Source organism: Heteronotia binoei, chromosome 12 (genome assembly GCF_032191835.1).
Source record: "Heteronotia binoei isolate CCM8104 ecotype False Entrance Well chromosome 12, APGP_CSIRO_Hbin_v1, whole genome shotgun sequence".
In the NCBI taxonomy this organism is placed as follows: Eukaryota; Metazoa; Chordata; class Lepidosauria; order Squamata; family Gekkonidae; genus Heteronotia; species Heteronotia binoei.
Window position 1 is genome coordinate 69,136,527 of NC_083234.1, and position 16,897 is coordinate 69,153,423.

General features: G+C 47.7%; 1 protein-coding gene across 1 annotated transcript in view; it reads right to left on the reverse strand.

Moving 5' to 3' along the window:
- The window catches only part of LOC132580027 (collagen alpha-1(XXVII) chain-like), a 406,754-nt gene that overhangs the window by 43,546 nt on the left and 346,311 nt on the right, over positions 1 to 16,897 (reverse strand). Inside the window, 4 exon segments of the mRNA XM_060250632.1 lie at positions 394 to 447; positions 2,984 to 3,037; positions 13,945 to 13,998; positions 15,935 to 15,988. Coding sequence (XP_060106615.1) covers positions 394 to 447; positions 2,984 to 3,037; positions 13,945 to 13,998; positions 15,935 to 15,988 — 216 coding nt within the window.

The window sequence follows — 16,897 nt, forward strand, 5'->3', positions numbered from 1 at the left end:
TTCTCTGGGTGAAACAATGGTGATGACAGGGGGTGTGGCCTAATATGCAAATGAGTTCCTACTGGGCTTTCCGACATAAAAAATCCCCATGTGAAACAATGGTGGCATCAGGGGGTGTGGCCTAATATGCAAATGAATTATTGCTGGGGTTTTCGGGGGAATCCCCATGCGAAACAATGGTGGCATCAGGGGGTGTGGCCTAATATGCAAACGAGTTCCCGCTGGCCTTTTCCAGCAAAAAAAATATCTCTGGGTGAAACAATGGTGACGACAGGGGGTGTGGCCTAATATGCGAATGCGTTCCTGCTGGAGTTTTTCTACAAAAAAAGCCCTGTCGATTCCGCTGAACTGAAGAAATTAAAGGAAAAGGTAAGGGATGACTTTGTTACCTACCGGTGAGCCTCTGCTGCCTGGGGTGCCCCGTAGCCCTGGCTTTCCTTTCTGACCCTTCGAAGGAAAAGAAAGAACATTACTGCCAACAAAGCAGTGCCATGCTTGAGTCAGGAACAAGGGATGTTCCAAGCTCATCAAGTCTAACCATGCAATTAAAAGCAAGATCTTCCTTTCCCCCATCAGCGTGCCCTCTTCCTTTTTGCCAGCTGCAGGGCTGGGATGCGCAAAGACCCCCTTCAATGGTTCCCTCGCTGGGCTTTGTTTTGTAGCAGGAGCTCCTTTGCAAATTAGGCCACACACCCCTGATGTAGCCAATCCTCCTGGAGCCTACAGCAGGCCCTGCAAGAAGAGCCCTGGAAGCTCTTGGAGGATTGCCTACATCAGAGGTGTGTGGCCTAATATGCAAAGGAGTTCCTGCTACAAAAAAAAGCTCCGGTTCCTCTTAATTCTCCTACTCTGCCCCTAACTTTCCAGGGTGAAAAAAAGCAAAGCGAAAATAGCTGAGCTGTTGGGACTGTGGGCAGTTGTCTCGAGTTGGGGTGGGGAGCCCTTCAAATACCTTACCCTCTGGAGCCAAACCTGCTCCTTCCCCTATAATCCCAGATTGAACGACACCCGGACCACAGGGTTCCGCAGTGAGAGCAAGCAAGTTGCACCATAACACAGCTAGGGTCAGCCCTAGACTGTCTGGCGCCCTAGGCAAGGCTAACTTCCGGCGCTCTCTCATTGCACTGATAACACCACGAAGTCACGTGGGGGGCTCCGAAGTCAGCACCCCCAGAAGGAAAGCACCCTAGGCAGTCGCCTAGCTTGCCTAGCGGCAGGGCTGGCCCTGAACATGGCCATTCCAGAGCGTGAGAGCAACCAAAGATGAACTTGGACATGACCGAGCCATGATAACCGTCTCCCACTCCACCCCACCCCCTCTAAAATTTAAAGCAATCATGGAATGGAAGAGGGGATAGCGGCTAGACAGGAAGCAGAGATGGGAGAAGAGCTTCAATCCTCCTCCCTTCAGCTGGTTCCCCTGACCCCTCTCCTTTCTACTGCTTTAGAAACATGCAGGGCTTTTTTTTTTTTGTAGCAGGAGCTCCTTTGCATATTAGGCCACACACCCTGATGTAGCCAATCCTCCAAGAGGCTCTTCTTACAGAGCCTACTGTAATCTCCAGGAGGATTGGCTACATCAGGGGTGTGTGGCCTACTACGCAAAGGAGTTCCTGCTACAAAAAAAGCCCCGGAAACAAGTTTGAACAAAATACATCCCATCAAGAAGAAACCACAAGAATTGCCCTTATCCCTCTCAGTGGCGATTCCGGCTGTCTCGGTCAGGGAAAGCGGCACAGCAGGTGACACCGACTGGGCTGGAGAAGTTTGCGAGGGCTCCTCTCAAACGGCTGGCGTGATGCAAGTTAGGAACACTACAGAAGGAAACTCGATGGAATTGCCATCTATCTCCTGTTGCCAAACTCCCACAAAGTTGCAGCTCCTCCACGCCTGGTGAACTTGCACACCGCTCTACCACATCACGGCTGGCTCCAGGTTTTGGAGACCTTGGGCAAGACGGCCTTCGTTGCTCCTCCCCACATTAACTGCATAGCCCCCCCCCCCTCCGTGCACACAAACAACCTTCTGAACAAAGCAGAAAAGTGCAATGCATGGTTCTTTAACCCCCATGAGTCCCAGCCGAGCTGAAAGGAGCATGGAAGACTTGGATTCTCCTACAGTCAGGTGCCCCGGAGGACCCAGTGACGCCACATGCTTGCAGGGCTCACTTTGTAGCAGGAGCTCCTTTGCATATTAGGCCACACGCCCCTGATGCAGCCAATCCCCCAAGAGCTTACAGTAGGCGCTGTAAGAAGAGCCCTGTAAGCTCTTGGGGGATTGGCTACATCAGGGGCGTGTGGCCTAATATGCAAAAGAGCTCCTGCTACAAAGTGATCCCTGCAAGGATGTGATGGAAGTCAATGGGCCACCTCAGCGGAGGGCCTTGTCGCAAGGTCTGGATTGCTAGTTCTTTGTGCCAGTCCTGGCTTTTCACCTCCAAAGACTCTCGACACTGTAACACCACCCAGAACTCCCTGCAGCTTCGGAACATCACAAATTATCTGACCCATGCTGAAGATCCCACAGCAGCAGGAGCTTGGCAGGACGAGATCTTTTACACTTGCCAAGGCTTTGGTGGCCCATCATCCGAATGCATTATAAGCCGCAGGGCTTTTTTTTGTTTGAGCAGGAACGCACAGGAATGCAGTTCCGGCTGGCTTGGTATCAGGGGGGTGGCCTAATGTGCAAATGAGTTCCTGCTGGGCTTTTTCTACCAATAAAGCCCTGTGTGAAACAACGATGACATCAGGAGGTGTGGCCTAGTATGGAAATGAGTTCCTGCTGGGCTGCTTCTACCAAAAATCGCCCTGATAAGCCGTTACCAATGTCAAGATGCAGCTATAGCCTTATCAGAAACTGGGCATTTAAAAATAAAATCTTGGGACAAGCCATTTTAAACCACCCTAATCTGTTTTCAGGAATTTCAAGGACTGACCGGTGGCTGCTGCAACCAGGAGAGTCTGGTCAATTATCCCTTTCTTACCTGCTGGCCTTTGGATCCTTTTGGCCCTGGTCGGCCTGGTGGTCCCGCATGTCCCTGAGAGAAGAGAAGAAGCAGAAACCATCTGCTTGAATACCCTGCTGGCGGATCTCTTTCACTCAGCACAAAGAAAGCTTCATCCTGCCTCTGATAGCATCAGCTGTATGGAACTGCTTCACTGAGAGCTGAATCTCAGATGGGGAAGTTACTGCATTTTGTGGTCCCACAACTGAGACATGAAAATCCCCCCCCCATTTTAAATTTTAGTTCTCCTTTGTGTAAACCAAAACATTATGGCAATGTTGTTGTTGCTGTTTTTAAATACATAAATAACCAAGTGAGAAAAAAGGCAATCCTCCGGTCATGCTGGACAATACGTTAAAAGAAAAAGAGTTTATTTGTGCTTTCCAAATTGTAAACTTTTTAAGGCGACAACACTGAGGCAACTTTTTAAGGCGACAACACTGCTCCTTTCTGTGCCCAGGAGACACAACTGGAACATGGGCCTAGATCTGTGCTCCAGCCAAAGTTTAATAGATCCTAACTCAGCCAGGATAGAAAAAGGAGATTGGAATCAGGTGCTGGAGTTCCCAGCTGTACCACTGTGACCATATTAAACTTCATGCATAAAGACTTGTTGGTAGACCCTGGTCCCAAAATGGTCTGGCTGTCCTCGGACAGGGTCTTTTCAGTCCTGGCCCCGATTTGGTGGAACCAGGGCTTTTTTGGAGCAGGAATGCACAGGAATGCAGTTCGGGATGGCTTGGTGTTAGGAGCGTGTGGCCTGATATGCAAATGAGTTCCTGCTGGGCTTTTTCCACAAAAAAGAGCCCTGTGTGAAACAATGGTGACATCAGGGGGGGTGGCCTGATATGCAAATGAGTTCTTGCTGGGCTTTTTCTACAAAAAAAGCCCTGGGTGGAACTCTTTATCCAGTGAGATCCAGGGCCTGCAGGACTTGACTTAGTTCTGCAGGCCCTAAGACTGAGATGTTCCAGTGGCTTTCCGAGTTTCTTTTTATTGCAATACCCATTGGTTAAGAACTCTCCCATCAGTGGAATATGATGTTATACCCCAGTTGCTTGCAGGAGAGATGTGTGACACCATCGGATTGAATTGTTTATTTTATTCATATTATTGGTATCTTTTTTACACTGTACCGATAAGATATGTCGTGCACCACCCTGAGCCCAATTTTGGGGAATGGGTGGGATAGAAATTTAACCACAACAACAATAATGCATTTTTTTTCTGGAAAAAATAGGTGCCAGAACTCTCAAGAAGAAAATGAAGGAGAAACATATGGGTACCCCTCATGAACTTCTAAACAATTTTTGAGAATTTTGTTTCCACAAAGAGGTTCCAGAACTCTGTTCCACCACATTCCCCCTGAAAAAAGCCCTGACGACGATGATGATGATGATGATGACTGATGTTGCTGTTTTGCATGGAGCATTTGTTTTGCTCTGGAGCATGAGTTTTTGCTTAAAGAAACTGATACTGATTTTGCACACAGCTTACCCCGCGGTCACGTTCCTCTTCTCTGTGCAGCGTCCATCGATTTCCCACTATCTGCACCGGAGTTACAGGAAGTGTCACGGCTTTTACGTAGCAAACGTAAACCGCTAAAACCCAGTTTACATTTGCTAGGCAACAGCCGCGGCACTTCCTGTAACTCCGGCGCAGATAGTGGGAACTCCGACGGACGCTGTGCAGAGAAGAGGACCGTGACTGCAGGGTAAGCTCTGTGCGAAATCGGTCTCAGTCTCCAACGCTGAGCATAAATGTTTGGAAGTACAGAATACCTCTTGTGGAAGGTTCAGAATCCAAAGCCATTCGGTTTAACAAGGCTAAAAGTGTCAACTGATGTGTTTGAGTGACATGACCAAAATTAAACCTCAGTTAAAGGCATCTTCATCCCAGTTAACGTGTCCTTTTTCCTCCCCCTGCTTTTTTTGAATGTTAGGTTGTGCAAGCTCTTGGGACTTCTCTCCATATGCTTTCTCTGGACCAAACGGTACAGGGTGTGGTGAGATCTGAGAATAGCTCCAGCCAGCATTTTTTAAGATAAATGACTGCCATGTGGGGCCCTCACTCAGGGCCAGAGCGCAGAGAAAGATGATTATCCTTCCCTCATGGTGTGATTTCACTAATCAAATCAGACACCCTCACCAGCTGGGGTTGATCTTTTAGGAAGTGTGTACATTGCCTTTCTGGAGGTGAGCTCAAGGTGGCTCCCAAAATAAAATGCAAAAACAACAACAACAAAATGTGTGGCACTTGTGTGACAGGCATGACTCCTCTGGATAAACATATGGAGCAGAGGTCCATCAGTAGCTATTAGCCACAGCATATTGTTGGAACTCTCTGTCTGGGGGAGTGATGCTCTGTATTAGTGCTTGGGGAGGGGCAACAGTGGGAGGGCTTCTGGTATCCTGGCCCCACTGATGGACCTCCTGGTGGCACCTGGTTTTCCTGACCACTGTGTGAAACAGAGTGTTGGACTGGATGGGCCGCTGGCCTGATCCAACAAGGCTTCTCTTATATTCTTATGTTCTCCCATCAGAAGCATGAGATTAACTTCTCTAGAATATTTGTGGGTGTTGATATCTTGCTGTCTCTATCTGTCTCTCTTGTGTCTCCCCATGTCCTATAGATATTTTTGAGACGTGCCCCCCAGTAGCATAAACTGTTTCTGGCCCATATAACTCCTGTCTTACTGGCTGAAAGGCAGGGATGACTGTCCCTCCCCGCCCCCCACACATGCCATGATATTTCTCGACAAGGGCTGGGGAGGGAAGCTCTGTTCCCCCTCCCACACATGAGAGCTGAAAAATGGTTTCTCATTTTTCTTTTCTTGGTTCCTCATGGTGGAAATTGGTGATGGGACCTTTTACCATCATGGGGACACCAAAGCCCCCTTTTTGTGTACCATGTGTGCTCCAGTGGATATCAGGACCTTTCAGAGGGAAGTTTCAGAAGGTATCTGAGAAAGGGAGCATTGATTCTTTAAAGCTGATACCCTGAAAATCAAATTGACGATGAAGAAGACCGTAGATTTATACCCCGCTTACAGTCTCCTTTACCTTCTTCCCCTTCAACAGACACCCAGTGAGGTAGGTAGGGCTGAGAGAGCTCTCCCAGAAGTTGCCCTTTCAAGGACAACCTCTATGAGAGCTATGGCTGATCCAAGGCCATTTCAGCAACTGCAAGTGGAGGAGCGGGGAATCAAACCCGGCTCTCCCAGATAAGAGTCCACACACTTAACCACCACACCAAAATGGCTCTAAGATGTTTCTGGACACAAATTGAGCTGTTTATGTTCTGTTCATGTTCTGATGGCTCTTCGGGTATGAATCGTGACAAAACCTTTTCCATCCCCCAATCCAAATACTGCACATACTCAGCATTAGCAGCTTAGATTAATAAATCCACTTAACCACTACACCAAACATGCCACCAGTCTAAGAGAAATAATAATTAGCTGATTAAACTTTAATTGTTTGAGTGTTTTAATGAACTGTCCTATTTAATTAACGTATAGTTTTATTGCTGGGTTATATGTTGTAAAAGAGCCCCGTGGTGCAGAGTGGTAAAGCTGCAGTACTGCAGTCCTAAGCTCTGCTCACAACCTGAGTTCGATCCCCAGTGGAAGCTGGGTTTTCAGGTAGCCAGCTCAAGGTTGACTCAGCCTTCCATCCTTCTGAGGGTCGGTAAAATGAGGACCCAGCTTGCTGGGGGGAAAGTGTAGATGACTGGGGAAGGCAATGGCAAACCACCCCGTAAAAAGTCTGCCGTGAAAACGTTGTGAAAGCAACGTCACCCCAGAGTCGGAAACGACTGGTGCTTGCAGAGGGGACCTTTCCTTTTCTGTATGTTGTAAGCTCCCCTGAGCCCGCTTGTGAGGCAGGGCAAGATAAAAGTTCCAAAAGTAAATAGATAAATAAAATCGAGCCAGAACACAAACAGCAAAAAACACCATCCAGCAACTTAAAATGATGTCAATAAAATAGTCTTTTGGTATAAACTAGACTATAAAAACAGCTTTAAAAAATGGACTCCTAGAACGGAAACAAAGGTCAGGCAAAAAGGTGCTGTCTTTTATTCCTCGTCCAGAGCTAACGACAGGCTAGCAAGCGATGGCTTCTGTTGGCGAAATTGCAAATGGTGAGCAGAGGTTTCACACCGTGCCACCAGTCTAAATTAGGGCCACACACCATTGCTATTTTCTCATTTTAAAAAACATACTGGGAAGATCTGATCACTGACTTTCAATGTCACCTCCATCTTGCTATACCTACTGGTGTACAAAGAGTAACAAGAAGAATTCATTGCATATCCTGGTTCAATAATTTATTACAGTACATGCACCTGCACACTGTACTGGAACGTAAGAAAATAAGAGAAGCCATGTTGGATCACAGCAATGGCCCAACCAGTCCAACACCTTGTGTCACACAGCGGCCAAAAAACTAAGTGCCATCAGGAGGTCCATCAGTGGGGCCAGGACACTGGAAGCCCTCCCACTGTTGCCCCCCCAAGCACCAAGAAAAACAGGGCTCTTACCTATAACTGATGATCTTCGAGTGGTCATCTGCGCAGTCAAACACATGGGTTATCCGCCAGGATTGATCCCGACCTCGGAGAATTCAAAGCAATCTTGGAGCGTTAATTTTGGTGCGCACTTCCTCTCATCCCGGGGAGGAGGCATCCACTGAGCATGCCTAGATGAGAGGGAGGCGCTTCACCCACCCAGTTTCTTCCCGCTGCTGTATAGGAGGAAAATTTTTGAATTAGGAACAAGGAACCAGCAGCGGGGAAGGTTGAGTGGGCGTGTGTGACTGCACAGATGACCACTCGAAGATCATCAGTTACAGGTAAGAAACGTGTTTATCTTCATCGTGGTCTCTGTGCAGTCCCACACATGGGTGACTGGCAAGCTAATCTGTCCGGAGGCAGGTGCTGGATCTGTAACCAAAGGACAAAGTTAGTTATGCATATAAGAAGCAATATTGTACTTACAGTGTAGCCGACTGGAGACATCAGTCGAAAATGGACTGTAGCACAGCCTGCCCAAAGGACGCGTCACGCCGAGCACAGACGTCTAAAGCGTAGTGTGAGGCAAACGTAGATGGAGACGACCGGACCGCAGCGGAACAAATGTCTTCCATCGGAACGCCCTTACAGAAGGCTGATGAAGTGGCAACGGCTCTAGTAGAATGAGCTCGTAAATGTTCAGGTATAGGCTGTTTAGCCAGTTGATAGCATAAGGTAATAGCAGCCACAATCCATTTTGAAAATCTCTGTGTTGAGATTTTAGTGCCTTGGTTGTGGGTTGCATATGCTACAAAGAGTCTAATGTCTTTTCGAAATGGACGTATCCTCTCAATGTAAAAAGCAAGGGCCCTATGTACGTCCAGGTTGTGTAAAGTTCACTGACCTTCGTCGGCAGGGCATTGAAAAAAGGCAGGTAAAGTATACGACTTTCCTAGATGAAACGGTGAGATTACCTTGGGTAAAAAGGAAGGGTCAGGCGGTAAAACAACTCTGTCATGATGGAAAATAGTGTATGGCGGGTCTGTTCTGAAAAAACAGATGTCGCTGGCTCTTCTGCCAGAAGTAAGCACTACCAGTAAAGCTATCTTCCAGGACAGGAGATGCATAGGAATGGATGCCATGGGCTCAAAAGGTGGCTTTATTAATTGGCTCAGCACAAGAGACGAGCTCCAGCTGGGGTGAAGCTGACAGAATGGAGGATGAAGGTGGAGGATCCCCTTCATGAAGGCTTTGGTAGCATAGTGGGAGAAAACAGTGCACCCTTCGAAGTGTGGATGGAATGCAGAGATGGCCGCTAAGTGGACCTTCAGAGAAGAGTACGACAGTCCTGAGTTAGAAAGGGATAAGGTGTAGGTCAGGATCTGAGCTATAGTAGAGAGTTCAGGCTTGAAATTATGTAGAACAGCATACGCCGAAAAACGTTTCCACTTTAAAGAATAAGATTTTCTGGTGGCAGGTTTTTTGGCATTGAGTAGGACACGACGAACGTCCGAAGGAAAATTCAGAAACTGATTTTCCAGGCAGTCAGTCGTAGAAGTCCCGGATTGTGGTGCAGAACCTTGCCTTCTTGTTGGGAAATCAAGTCCTGAACTTGAGGAAGTCGGAGGAACATGCTGTCCTACAGGGGGAGAAGAGTGGTGAACCAGGGTTGACAGGGCCACCATGGTGTGATCAGGATGCAATTGGTCCGATTTAGCTTTATCTTTTGCAATACTCTCGTGATGAGAGGGATTGGTGGAAATAGATAATGTAGTGTCCCGGACCATTGATGGAGGAAGGCGTCCCCCGCAGACAGTGGGGATGGAGGACCCGGGTGTAAAAGTGCGGACACTGGGCGTTGTCTGGAGATGCAAATACATCTATTTTCAGAACTCCGAAAGTCTCAAACACTGTGTGCAGGTAACGATGGTTGAGGGCCCATTCATGGTCGTTGACTAGATGACGACTCAGTGTGTCTGCTTGGGCGTTTTGGACTCCTGGTAGATGCACCGCTGTCAGGAAAATGCCATGAATGATACTCCAGTGCCATAAGGATAGGGCTCGTTTGCACAAGCGAACAGAGGCTGTGCCTCCCTGCCGACTGATGTAGAAAACAGTGGCTACATTGTCGGAGGTGACCTGAATGTGGCGATTGTGAAGAGACGGTAGAAAAGATCTCAGAGCTCAGTGGACAGCCAGGATCTCTAGGCAATTGATGTGAAGGGATCTCTCGTACTCGGTCCACTGTCCCTGAACTGTCAACATTCCCAAGTGGGCTCCCCATCCCCACTTGGAGGCATCGGTCGTGACAATCACAGAGGGCCGTGTTCATACGAACGGCATTCCTGCCAGGAGATGACGATCGATCGTCCACCATTTTAGAGATGGGATAATGTGAGATGGGACCGTAAGTAAGGTCATTTGGTGTTGCCGGTGTGGATGAAATGTCCGGACAAACCACAGTTGCAGAGGGCGCATATGTTGAAAAACAGAGGACGGCGGTGGTGGCCGCCATGAGACCTAACATCCGCTGGAAGATGAAGGCTGTTTGGGTATGGTGCATGATTATGCTGTAGGCCAAGGACTGGATATGATGCACTCTGTCTGCTGGAAGGTAGGCCTTGTGTGATATCGTTGACAGACGTGCCCCTACAAATTGTATATTCTGAGTGGGATTCAGGTTGGATTTTGCATGATTGACCTGAAGACCTAGTGCAGACAGGAGGGACAGAGTAGACGAGATGTCCTTCTGAAGTTGTTCTTTTGTTTGAGATACGACCAGCCAATTGTCTATATAAGGGTAAATGGAGATCTGTTGTTGCCGGAGTACGGCTGCCACCACTGCCATACATTTCGTGAAAACTCTCGGTGCTGTCGAAAGACCGAAGGGGAGAGTGCGGAATTGATAGCATTGATCTCCGATAGCAAACCTGAGGAATCTTCTGTGATGGTGATTGATGGTGAGATGGAAGTAAGCATCTTGTAGGTCTATCGCCATCCAGGCCTGCTCTAGAATCAGTGGTAGGATAGATTGCAGAGTAATCATGCGAAATTTTTTATAGCGAATATAACGAAGATTGAGTTTTCGAAGATCCAGTATAGGGTGCTGCCCCCCGTCCCTCTTTGGAACCAGAAAATAGCGGGAGTAAAATCCCGTGTGATGGAACTGCGGTGGAACTGGTTCTATAGCTCCCTTGTCCAGCAAGGTGGCGATTTCCGTTTGAAGTGGAACAGATGGGGGTGTAGGAATGAATCTGTGGAGTTGGAGCCGAATCAAACTCTATGATGTAGCCCCTGTGGATGATCGCCAGGACCCATAAATCCGATCTTATGGATTCCCACATGGGGTAGAATGGTCGTAGTCTGGTGGTGTCTGAATGGTGTTGTAGTTGATTGAGGTAGAAGAGAGGAGTCAAATAGACTGCTTTGGAGCCGGTGTTGTCTTCTTTGAGGTTTCTGGACGTGCTCTTTGCTGAAATGATTGTTTTGCCGGAGAAGCCTTATGTTTCCAGAATTCAGCTTGTCAGTGTGATCGGGAACGTTTGTAGCATGATGGTTTCCAGGATCTCTGCCGATTAGGTTGGGATTGCTGTTGAGAAACTCCCAATCTATTGGCCCTTTTCCTATTGTCATCAACAGTTGTTAAAATATCATCTGTGGTGGCATTAAAGAGACCCTGTCCGTCGAAAGGTAAGTCCTCTATCTTGAATTTGATGTCAGGTTGCAGTGACGAGGACCTGAGCCTGGCCTGACGGCACAGAGCAATCGATGTAGCCATAGTCCTAGATGAGCATGCCACAGCATGACGTACTGTATTAATTTGCTGCTTGCTGACACCAGAGAGCTCCTGAAGGATGTGCAAAGCCTGCTTCTGTGCTGCATCCGGAAGGGAGGGGACCAAGGTGGTAAGTTGGGAGGTCAGATTGAAAGTATATGCAAAAAAACAGGCCAAATAATTGTGAATTTTGGAAGTAGCAGTGGTAAGAGAATAGATCTTTCTTCCTAAAGTGTCCAATTTCTTCCCTTCTTTTTCAGGTGGAACCGGGTGTCGTTTTTGTTTGGATTTTGAGGACAAATGCACGATCATGGAATTTGGTGCCAGATGACTGAAGAGAAATTTTGATTCAGGAGCATGAATTTTCTAGAGGGATTCAACTTGTTTAGATGTCAGTGGCACTGAAGCAGGTTTGTCCCATGCCTCTTTCAAGGCTTCCAAGTGAACTGGACGCATTGGGAGAAAAGAGCCTGCTGGTAGGTCTGCGTGTACTAAATCGTGGACTACATCCAAAACTCTAGGTGCATCAGTAGTCAGTTTAATATTAAGTGAATTTGCCATGTTGGACAGCAAATCTAGGTAAGATTTAGAACCCTCTGAGAGTGATAGGTCAGCAGGTTTGATGATGTTGGAGGCTGGTGAAGGAGGAGCTGAGGGTGTAGAATGGGAGGAATCCGATTGTTCCGCTTCAGATTCTTCCTGAGTTTCAATGAGTGTATCAATGTGCTTAGTAGGCATCGATATTCATTTGGTCAGCAGGGGAGGCTGTTCTGTCTGTTGTTTAGGGGAGACCGAGCACACTGAAGTCGATCTAGCTGGAGACAATGGTTTTGATACCATAGTGTAATGCTTAGGGCATCGAAAGGGACTCTCACGGGGTCGATAAGACACATCCTCACGATACCGAGGACGATCCTCACGGTATACGTGCTCCCGAAGTGGATGATAAAGCACCTCACAGTATCAAGAGTCCTCACGGTACTGAGGGTCTTCACGGCACTGATACCACTGGGAATCCGAGGAAGGTGATCTGTAATATCATCGGTACCTACAAGGAGATGGTGATCTGGACCGTGATGGGCTATAATAGTAATAGCGTTCTCTATGACGACTTCGAGATCTCTCGACTCTGTCGCTATCTGTTGTTTGCTAGGCATCTGTCTACTAGGCATTGAAACTTCCCGGAAGGAGTGTGCGCCGAGAAGGTTAGCACGCTGACTTCTGTGTGAATCTGGAGATTCGGTGTCGAGGATATTTTCTGGCAAAGATCCATGAAGTGATGGAGACCAAGAATGGATATGTACAACATCGAGAGGTACGGTATCGATGGGCGACGAGACCTCCGATGAAGTCGGTGCTGTCTGTACCGAGGCCGCAGTGTCAACAGTCGGGTGCGATGTAGAAGTCATGGTGGGAGCCTGCGAATCCAAGGACCTATGGCCCGTCTTGGTTTTTGGTGATGTCGAAATCGAAGGATCTTTAGAAGTCAATTCTGTGCGATGTTTCTTTCTAGAATCATCAGACTTTTTTGAGTGCTTCCCGGACTTAAGCTTGCTGGGAACCGAAGCCACGGAAGCTGCCGGTGGAGCCACTCCCTTTTGAGTAGATAGGGAAGATGGCGAGGTTTGGGATCCTGAAGTACGGGACATAGTAGGGCGCTGTGATGACTCTAACAAATTACTTCTGAGTCTAGCCGCGCGGTTTTTTCTTGCTTGCTTTCCAAACTGACTACAATGCAGGCAAGTGTCGGTACGATGGGCCTCACCCAGACAAAAAGGCATAAAGAATGTCTGTCTGTGGATGGGATTTTTGAGGCGCACCAAACACACTTCTTGAAAGTCAATTTTTTTCCCCTTCCATCCGCCCGGGGGTGGGGAGGGGGAAGGAAAGGGACGAAGGTAGAAAGAGGGTAGAAAGATAATTTTTTTTTATAACGATACCGGTGAAGTTGAAGAAGGAGACGAAGACAAATGGTGAGGAGAAAGTGCAGGAAAACAGATGAAGATCGCAGTGAATAGAGGAGACTCAGCGAGGTAGGTGTATTCCGGACGGCGGTAAAGAAGAAACTGGGTGGGTGAAGCGCCTCCCTCTCGTCTAGGCATGCGCAGTGGATGCCTCTTCCCCGGGATGAGAGGAAGTGTGCGCCAAAATCAATGCTCCAAGATCGCTTTGAATTCTCTGAGGTTGGGATCGATCCTGGCGAATAACCCATGTGTGGGACTGCACAGAGACCACGATGAAGATTTCAGAGCATCACTGCCCCAAACAATAAAAAGGTAGTCCCCTGTGCAAGCACCAGTCGTTTCCGACTCTGGGGTGACGTTGCTTTCACAACGTTTTCACGGCAGACTTTTTACGGGGTGGTTTGCCATTGCCTTCCTCAGTAATTTACACTTCCTCCCCAGCAAGCTGGGTACTCATTTTACTGACCTCAGAAGGATGGAAGGCTGAGTCAACCTTGAGCCGCCTACCTGAAACCAGCTTCCGCCAGAATCGAACTCAGGTCATGAGCAGAGAGTTCGGACTGCAGTACTGCAGCTTTATCACTCTGCACCACGGGGCTCTTCCAACAATACCCTGTGAGTAATAGCCACTGATGGACCTCTGATGAACAAGAAAACCAAAAAAGAAGGGGAGGGAAGACACTTCTTACAGGTAACCCTTGCTGTCCAGGTTTTCCTCTCTCTCCATCCAGGCCTTCTTGACCCTAAAAACAAACGAGAGGAAGGAGCAGAGTCAGCTTTTATCATGAGATAGTTTGGTCTTATTTCGTAAATTGTATTTTCATGCTGCCCTCCCTCCAAGGAATTCAAGACAGCAAACATCGCTTTTCCCCTCCTCCATGTTATCCTCGCAACAAATTTGAGAGATCTGTTATGCTGAGAGATCACAACTGGCCACAGATCTCCCAGTGGACTCCACTCATCATGGCTGAGAGGGGATCTGAATCCAGAGATCCCACTGATTCATTCCTGTGACCACTACAACCACACTGGCATTCTGTCCAGGGGCAAAGAAGAATAAAGAGAGCCTGAATCAATAAGTAACAACTTGAATAACATCAATGCAATGTAAGCTCCCTCAGATTACATAAAAACATCAGAAATATCGGAGGGAGGGAGGGAGGGAGGGAGGGAGGGAGGGAGGGAGGGAGGGAGGAAGGAAGGAAGGAAGGAAGGAAGGAAGGAAGGAAGGAAGGAAGGAAGGAAGGAAGGAAGGAAGGAAGGAAGGAAGGAAGGAAGGAAGGAAGGAAGGAAGGAAGGAAGGAAGGAAGGAAGGAAGGAAGGAAGGAAGGAAGGAAGGAAGGAAGGAAGGATACAAGATATGAAGTGATGGACATAGAACTATCTTGGTATTCTTGGAAGGGAGGGAGGTCTACAAGGTATGAAGTGATAGATGCAGTTATCTTGGTAGTTCAGGAGGGAAGGAGATAGGGTAGAGGGAAGGGACAGAGGAAAGGAGGAAAGAGGCAAGGCAGGAGGGAAGGGAGAGAGGGACTGAGAGAAGGTTACAAGGTATGAAGTGATAGACAGAGCTATCGGAGTAATCTTAATCATGAAGAACCTAGTCTGTTTGTTTTAAGATGAGATTGTTGTAGCTATTGTACAAAACACCAAGTTTGTGGAGGTCGCCACATTAAAATTACACCAAATTTACCCCCATCCCCATTAAAAAAAATAGAAAAAATGTACTCAAGGTTTGACTGCAGCCCCCATTGTTTTTAAAATGCTGAACTTAATTCACATTTCTCCTTATTTCCTCATCCCAGAACATAATGGTTCTCCCCCTCGTCTAATTTTGTATCTCCAGCAACTCCAGGCTGTCCTGCCCGCCCTGCTTCTCTCTGCCTGCACAACCTTCCAAGTCTGGCCTCCTTTCCTTGCTATGCATTTGGGAAACACAAATGCTGCATTTAGTTCCCTGTCGCCTGGCACCAGATGAAAGGCACCAGGCAACAAACAAACTGACTGGTGAACGGTGCCATGTTCGAGCACAGGGAATTAAGATTGCTCTTTGAAGAGCCCGGGGAGGGAATCGGGCGTCTTGAATCCACTGAGCCGACCACTGTTAGGTGTCCAACACATGTCCCTTTATGGGTGGTTGGCAGAAACGGTCAGCTGATGGACAGAAAAACTCAATTTATCTGCTGCGTATCAGGGTCCTTCCCATTACCCATTCTGAGTCTGCAGAAACAGAATGGGACGGAAATCTACAGCTTATGCTCACACTCATACAAGAGATCTCTTTGGATGACAGAATTGTCAGGTCTAGTCCACTCATGCAGCACAATGAGATGTAGGGTTGCCATCCCCCAGACCCCAGCAGGGGTTCTCCTGCTTTGGGGGGCTTTGACCTGCTGCCAGCCAGCTGGCTGGTTGGGGAAACCCCACCCCCAAACAGTGCTATTATTTCACAATGTCCCCGACCCAAATAATCTGGCCACAGGTATCGTAGTCCCTGCGATCCTGCTCACCCAACCAACGTGGCCCCCAAATTTCAGAGGGAGCCTGGCCACTGCTCCACACAGCCTGTGATTTTGGGACAGAAGGCCTACCAGCCCAGGGTCATGGAACGTTACAGAGAGGAAAGAACTGTTCCCAAGATGGTTAATTTCCTAACCAGGCATTTGGAGTAGGACTCACAGGATAACCAGGGTCTCCCGGCTCCCCACGATCACCTCTGTCACCAGATGGACCCTAAAAAGAAAGTCACAAGAAATGTGAGACAGACATAGGACTGCCAAGCCCCCGATCCAACAGGGGGGAACCGTCCCCGATGTCGCCAGCGCGATGACACCACCCGGAAGTGACGCCATCGCACCGGCAGCATTGTACGACAGCTGTTCTAGGTGATTCCAGGAAAACTCTATGGTTTTCCTGGCTGCTTTAGCCATTTGGGAGGGAAAACTCTATGGTAGAATAAGTCACATGAGTCCCCCGCCGGGAGCTTCAAGGTACTTGGCAACCCTAGATACACAGAAAGCACAATCTCATCACTGAAAGGTTTGCCGCATTTTCAATTTCCTTGGAGGTTAGGTTAGCTGTCACTGGAAATGCTGCTATTTCATTTGTGGGCACCATTTTGCCCTTTTTAAGAAACCCGCCTCTCAAAAGAGGTCTGCCTAGGCCTAGCCCTCCTGAAAATGGGTGAAACTCTCCCTCTTTTCTAGGGAGCTTTGGGTTGGTAGAGAAGATAGGTGTTAGCTGCAGCAGGTGAGTCAGGGAGAAGACCAAACCAAACCATTCATGTTTGCAATGAGGGCACTGTCCATTAACTCCAGGTCCAACAAATTAAGGATGTCATTGAAGAATGGCTGGAGAAAATGTTGGGACTTTGCAATAATGGCTAAACTACCCGCATTGGTCAGGGAAAAGACAACTAGTTTGTTTACTGAGGAGTGGAAACCCCTTATGGACTTTTTGAAGGAAAAAGAAAATAATGATTTGATCATTTGTGATTTGATGATTAAGAAATAAAAAGAAAAATGACAGTTTTATATTCTATGTATAGAGCAAGAAAAATATATGTAAGCAAATTTATACTTGTGAAGAGAAAATTGGAAGCCTTTTTAATTTTTTAAATATTTTTTTCATTCTTTGTTGTCT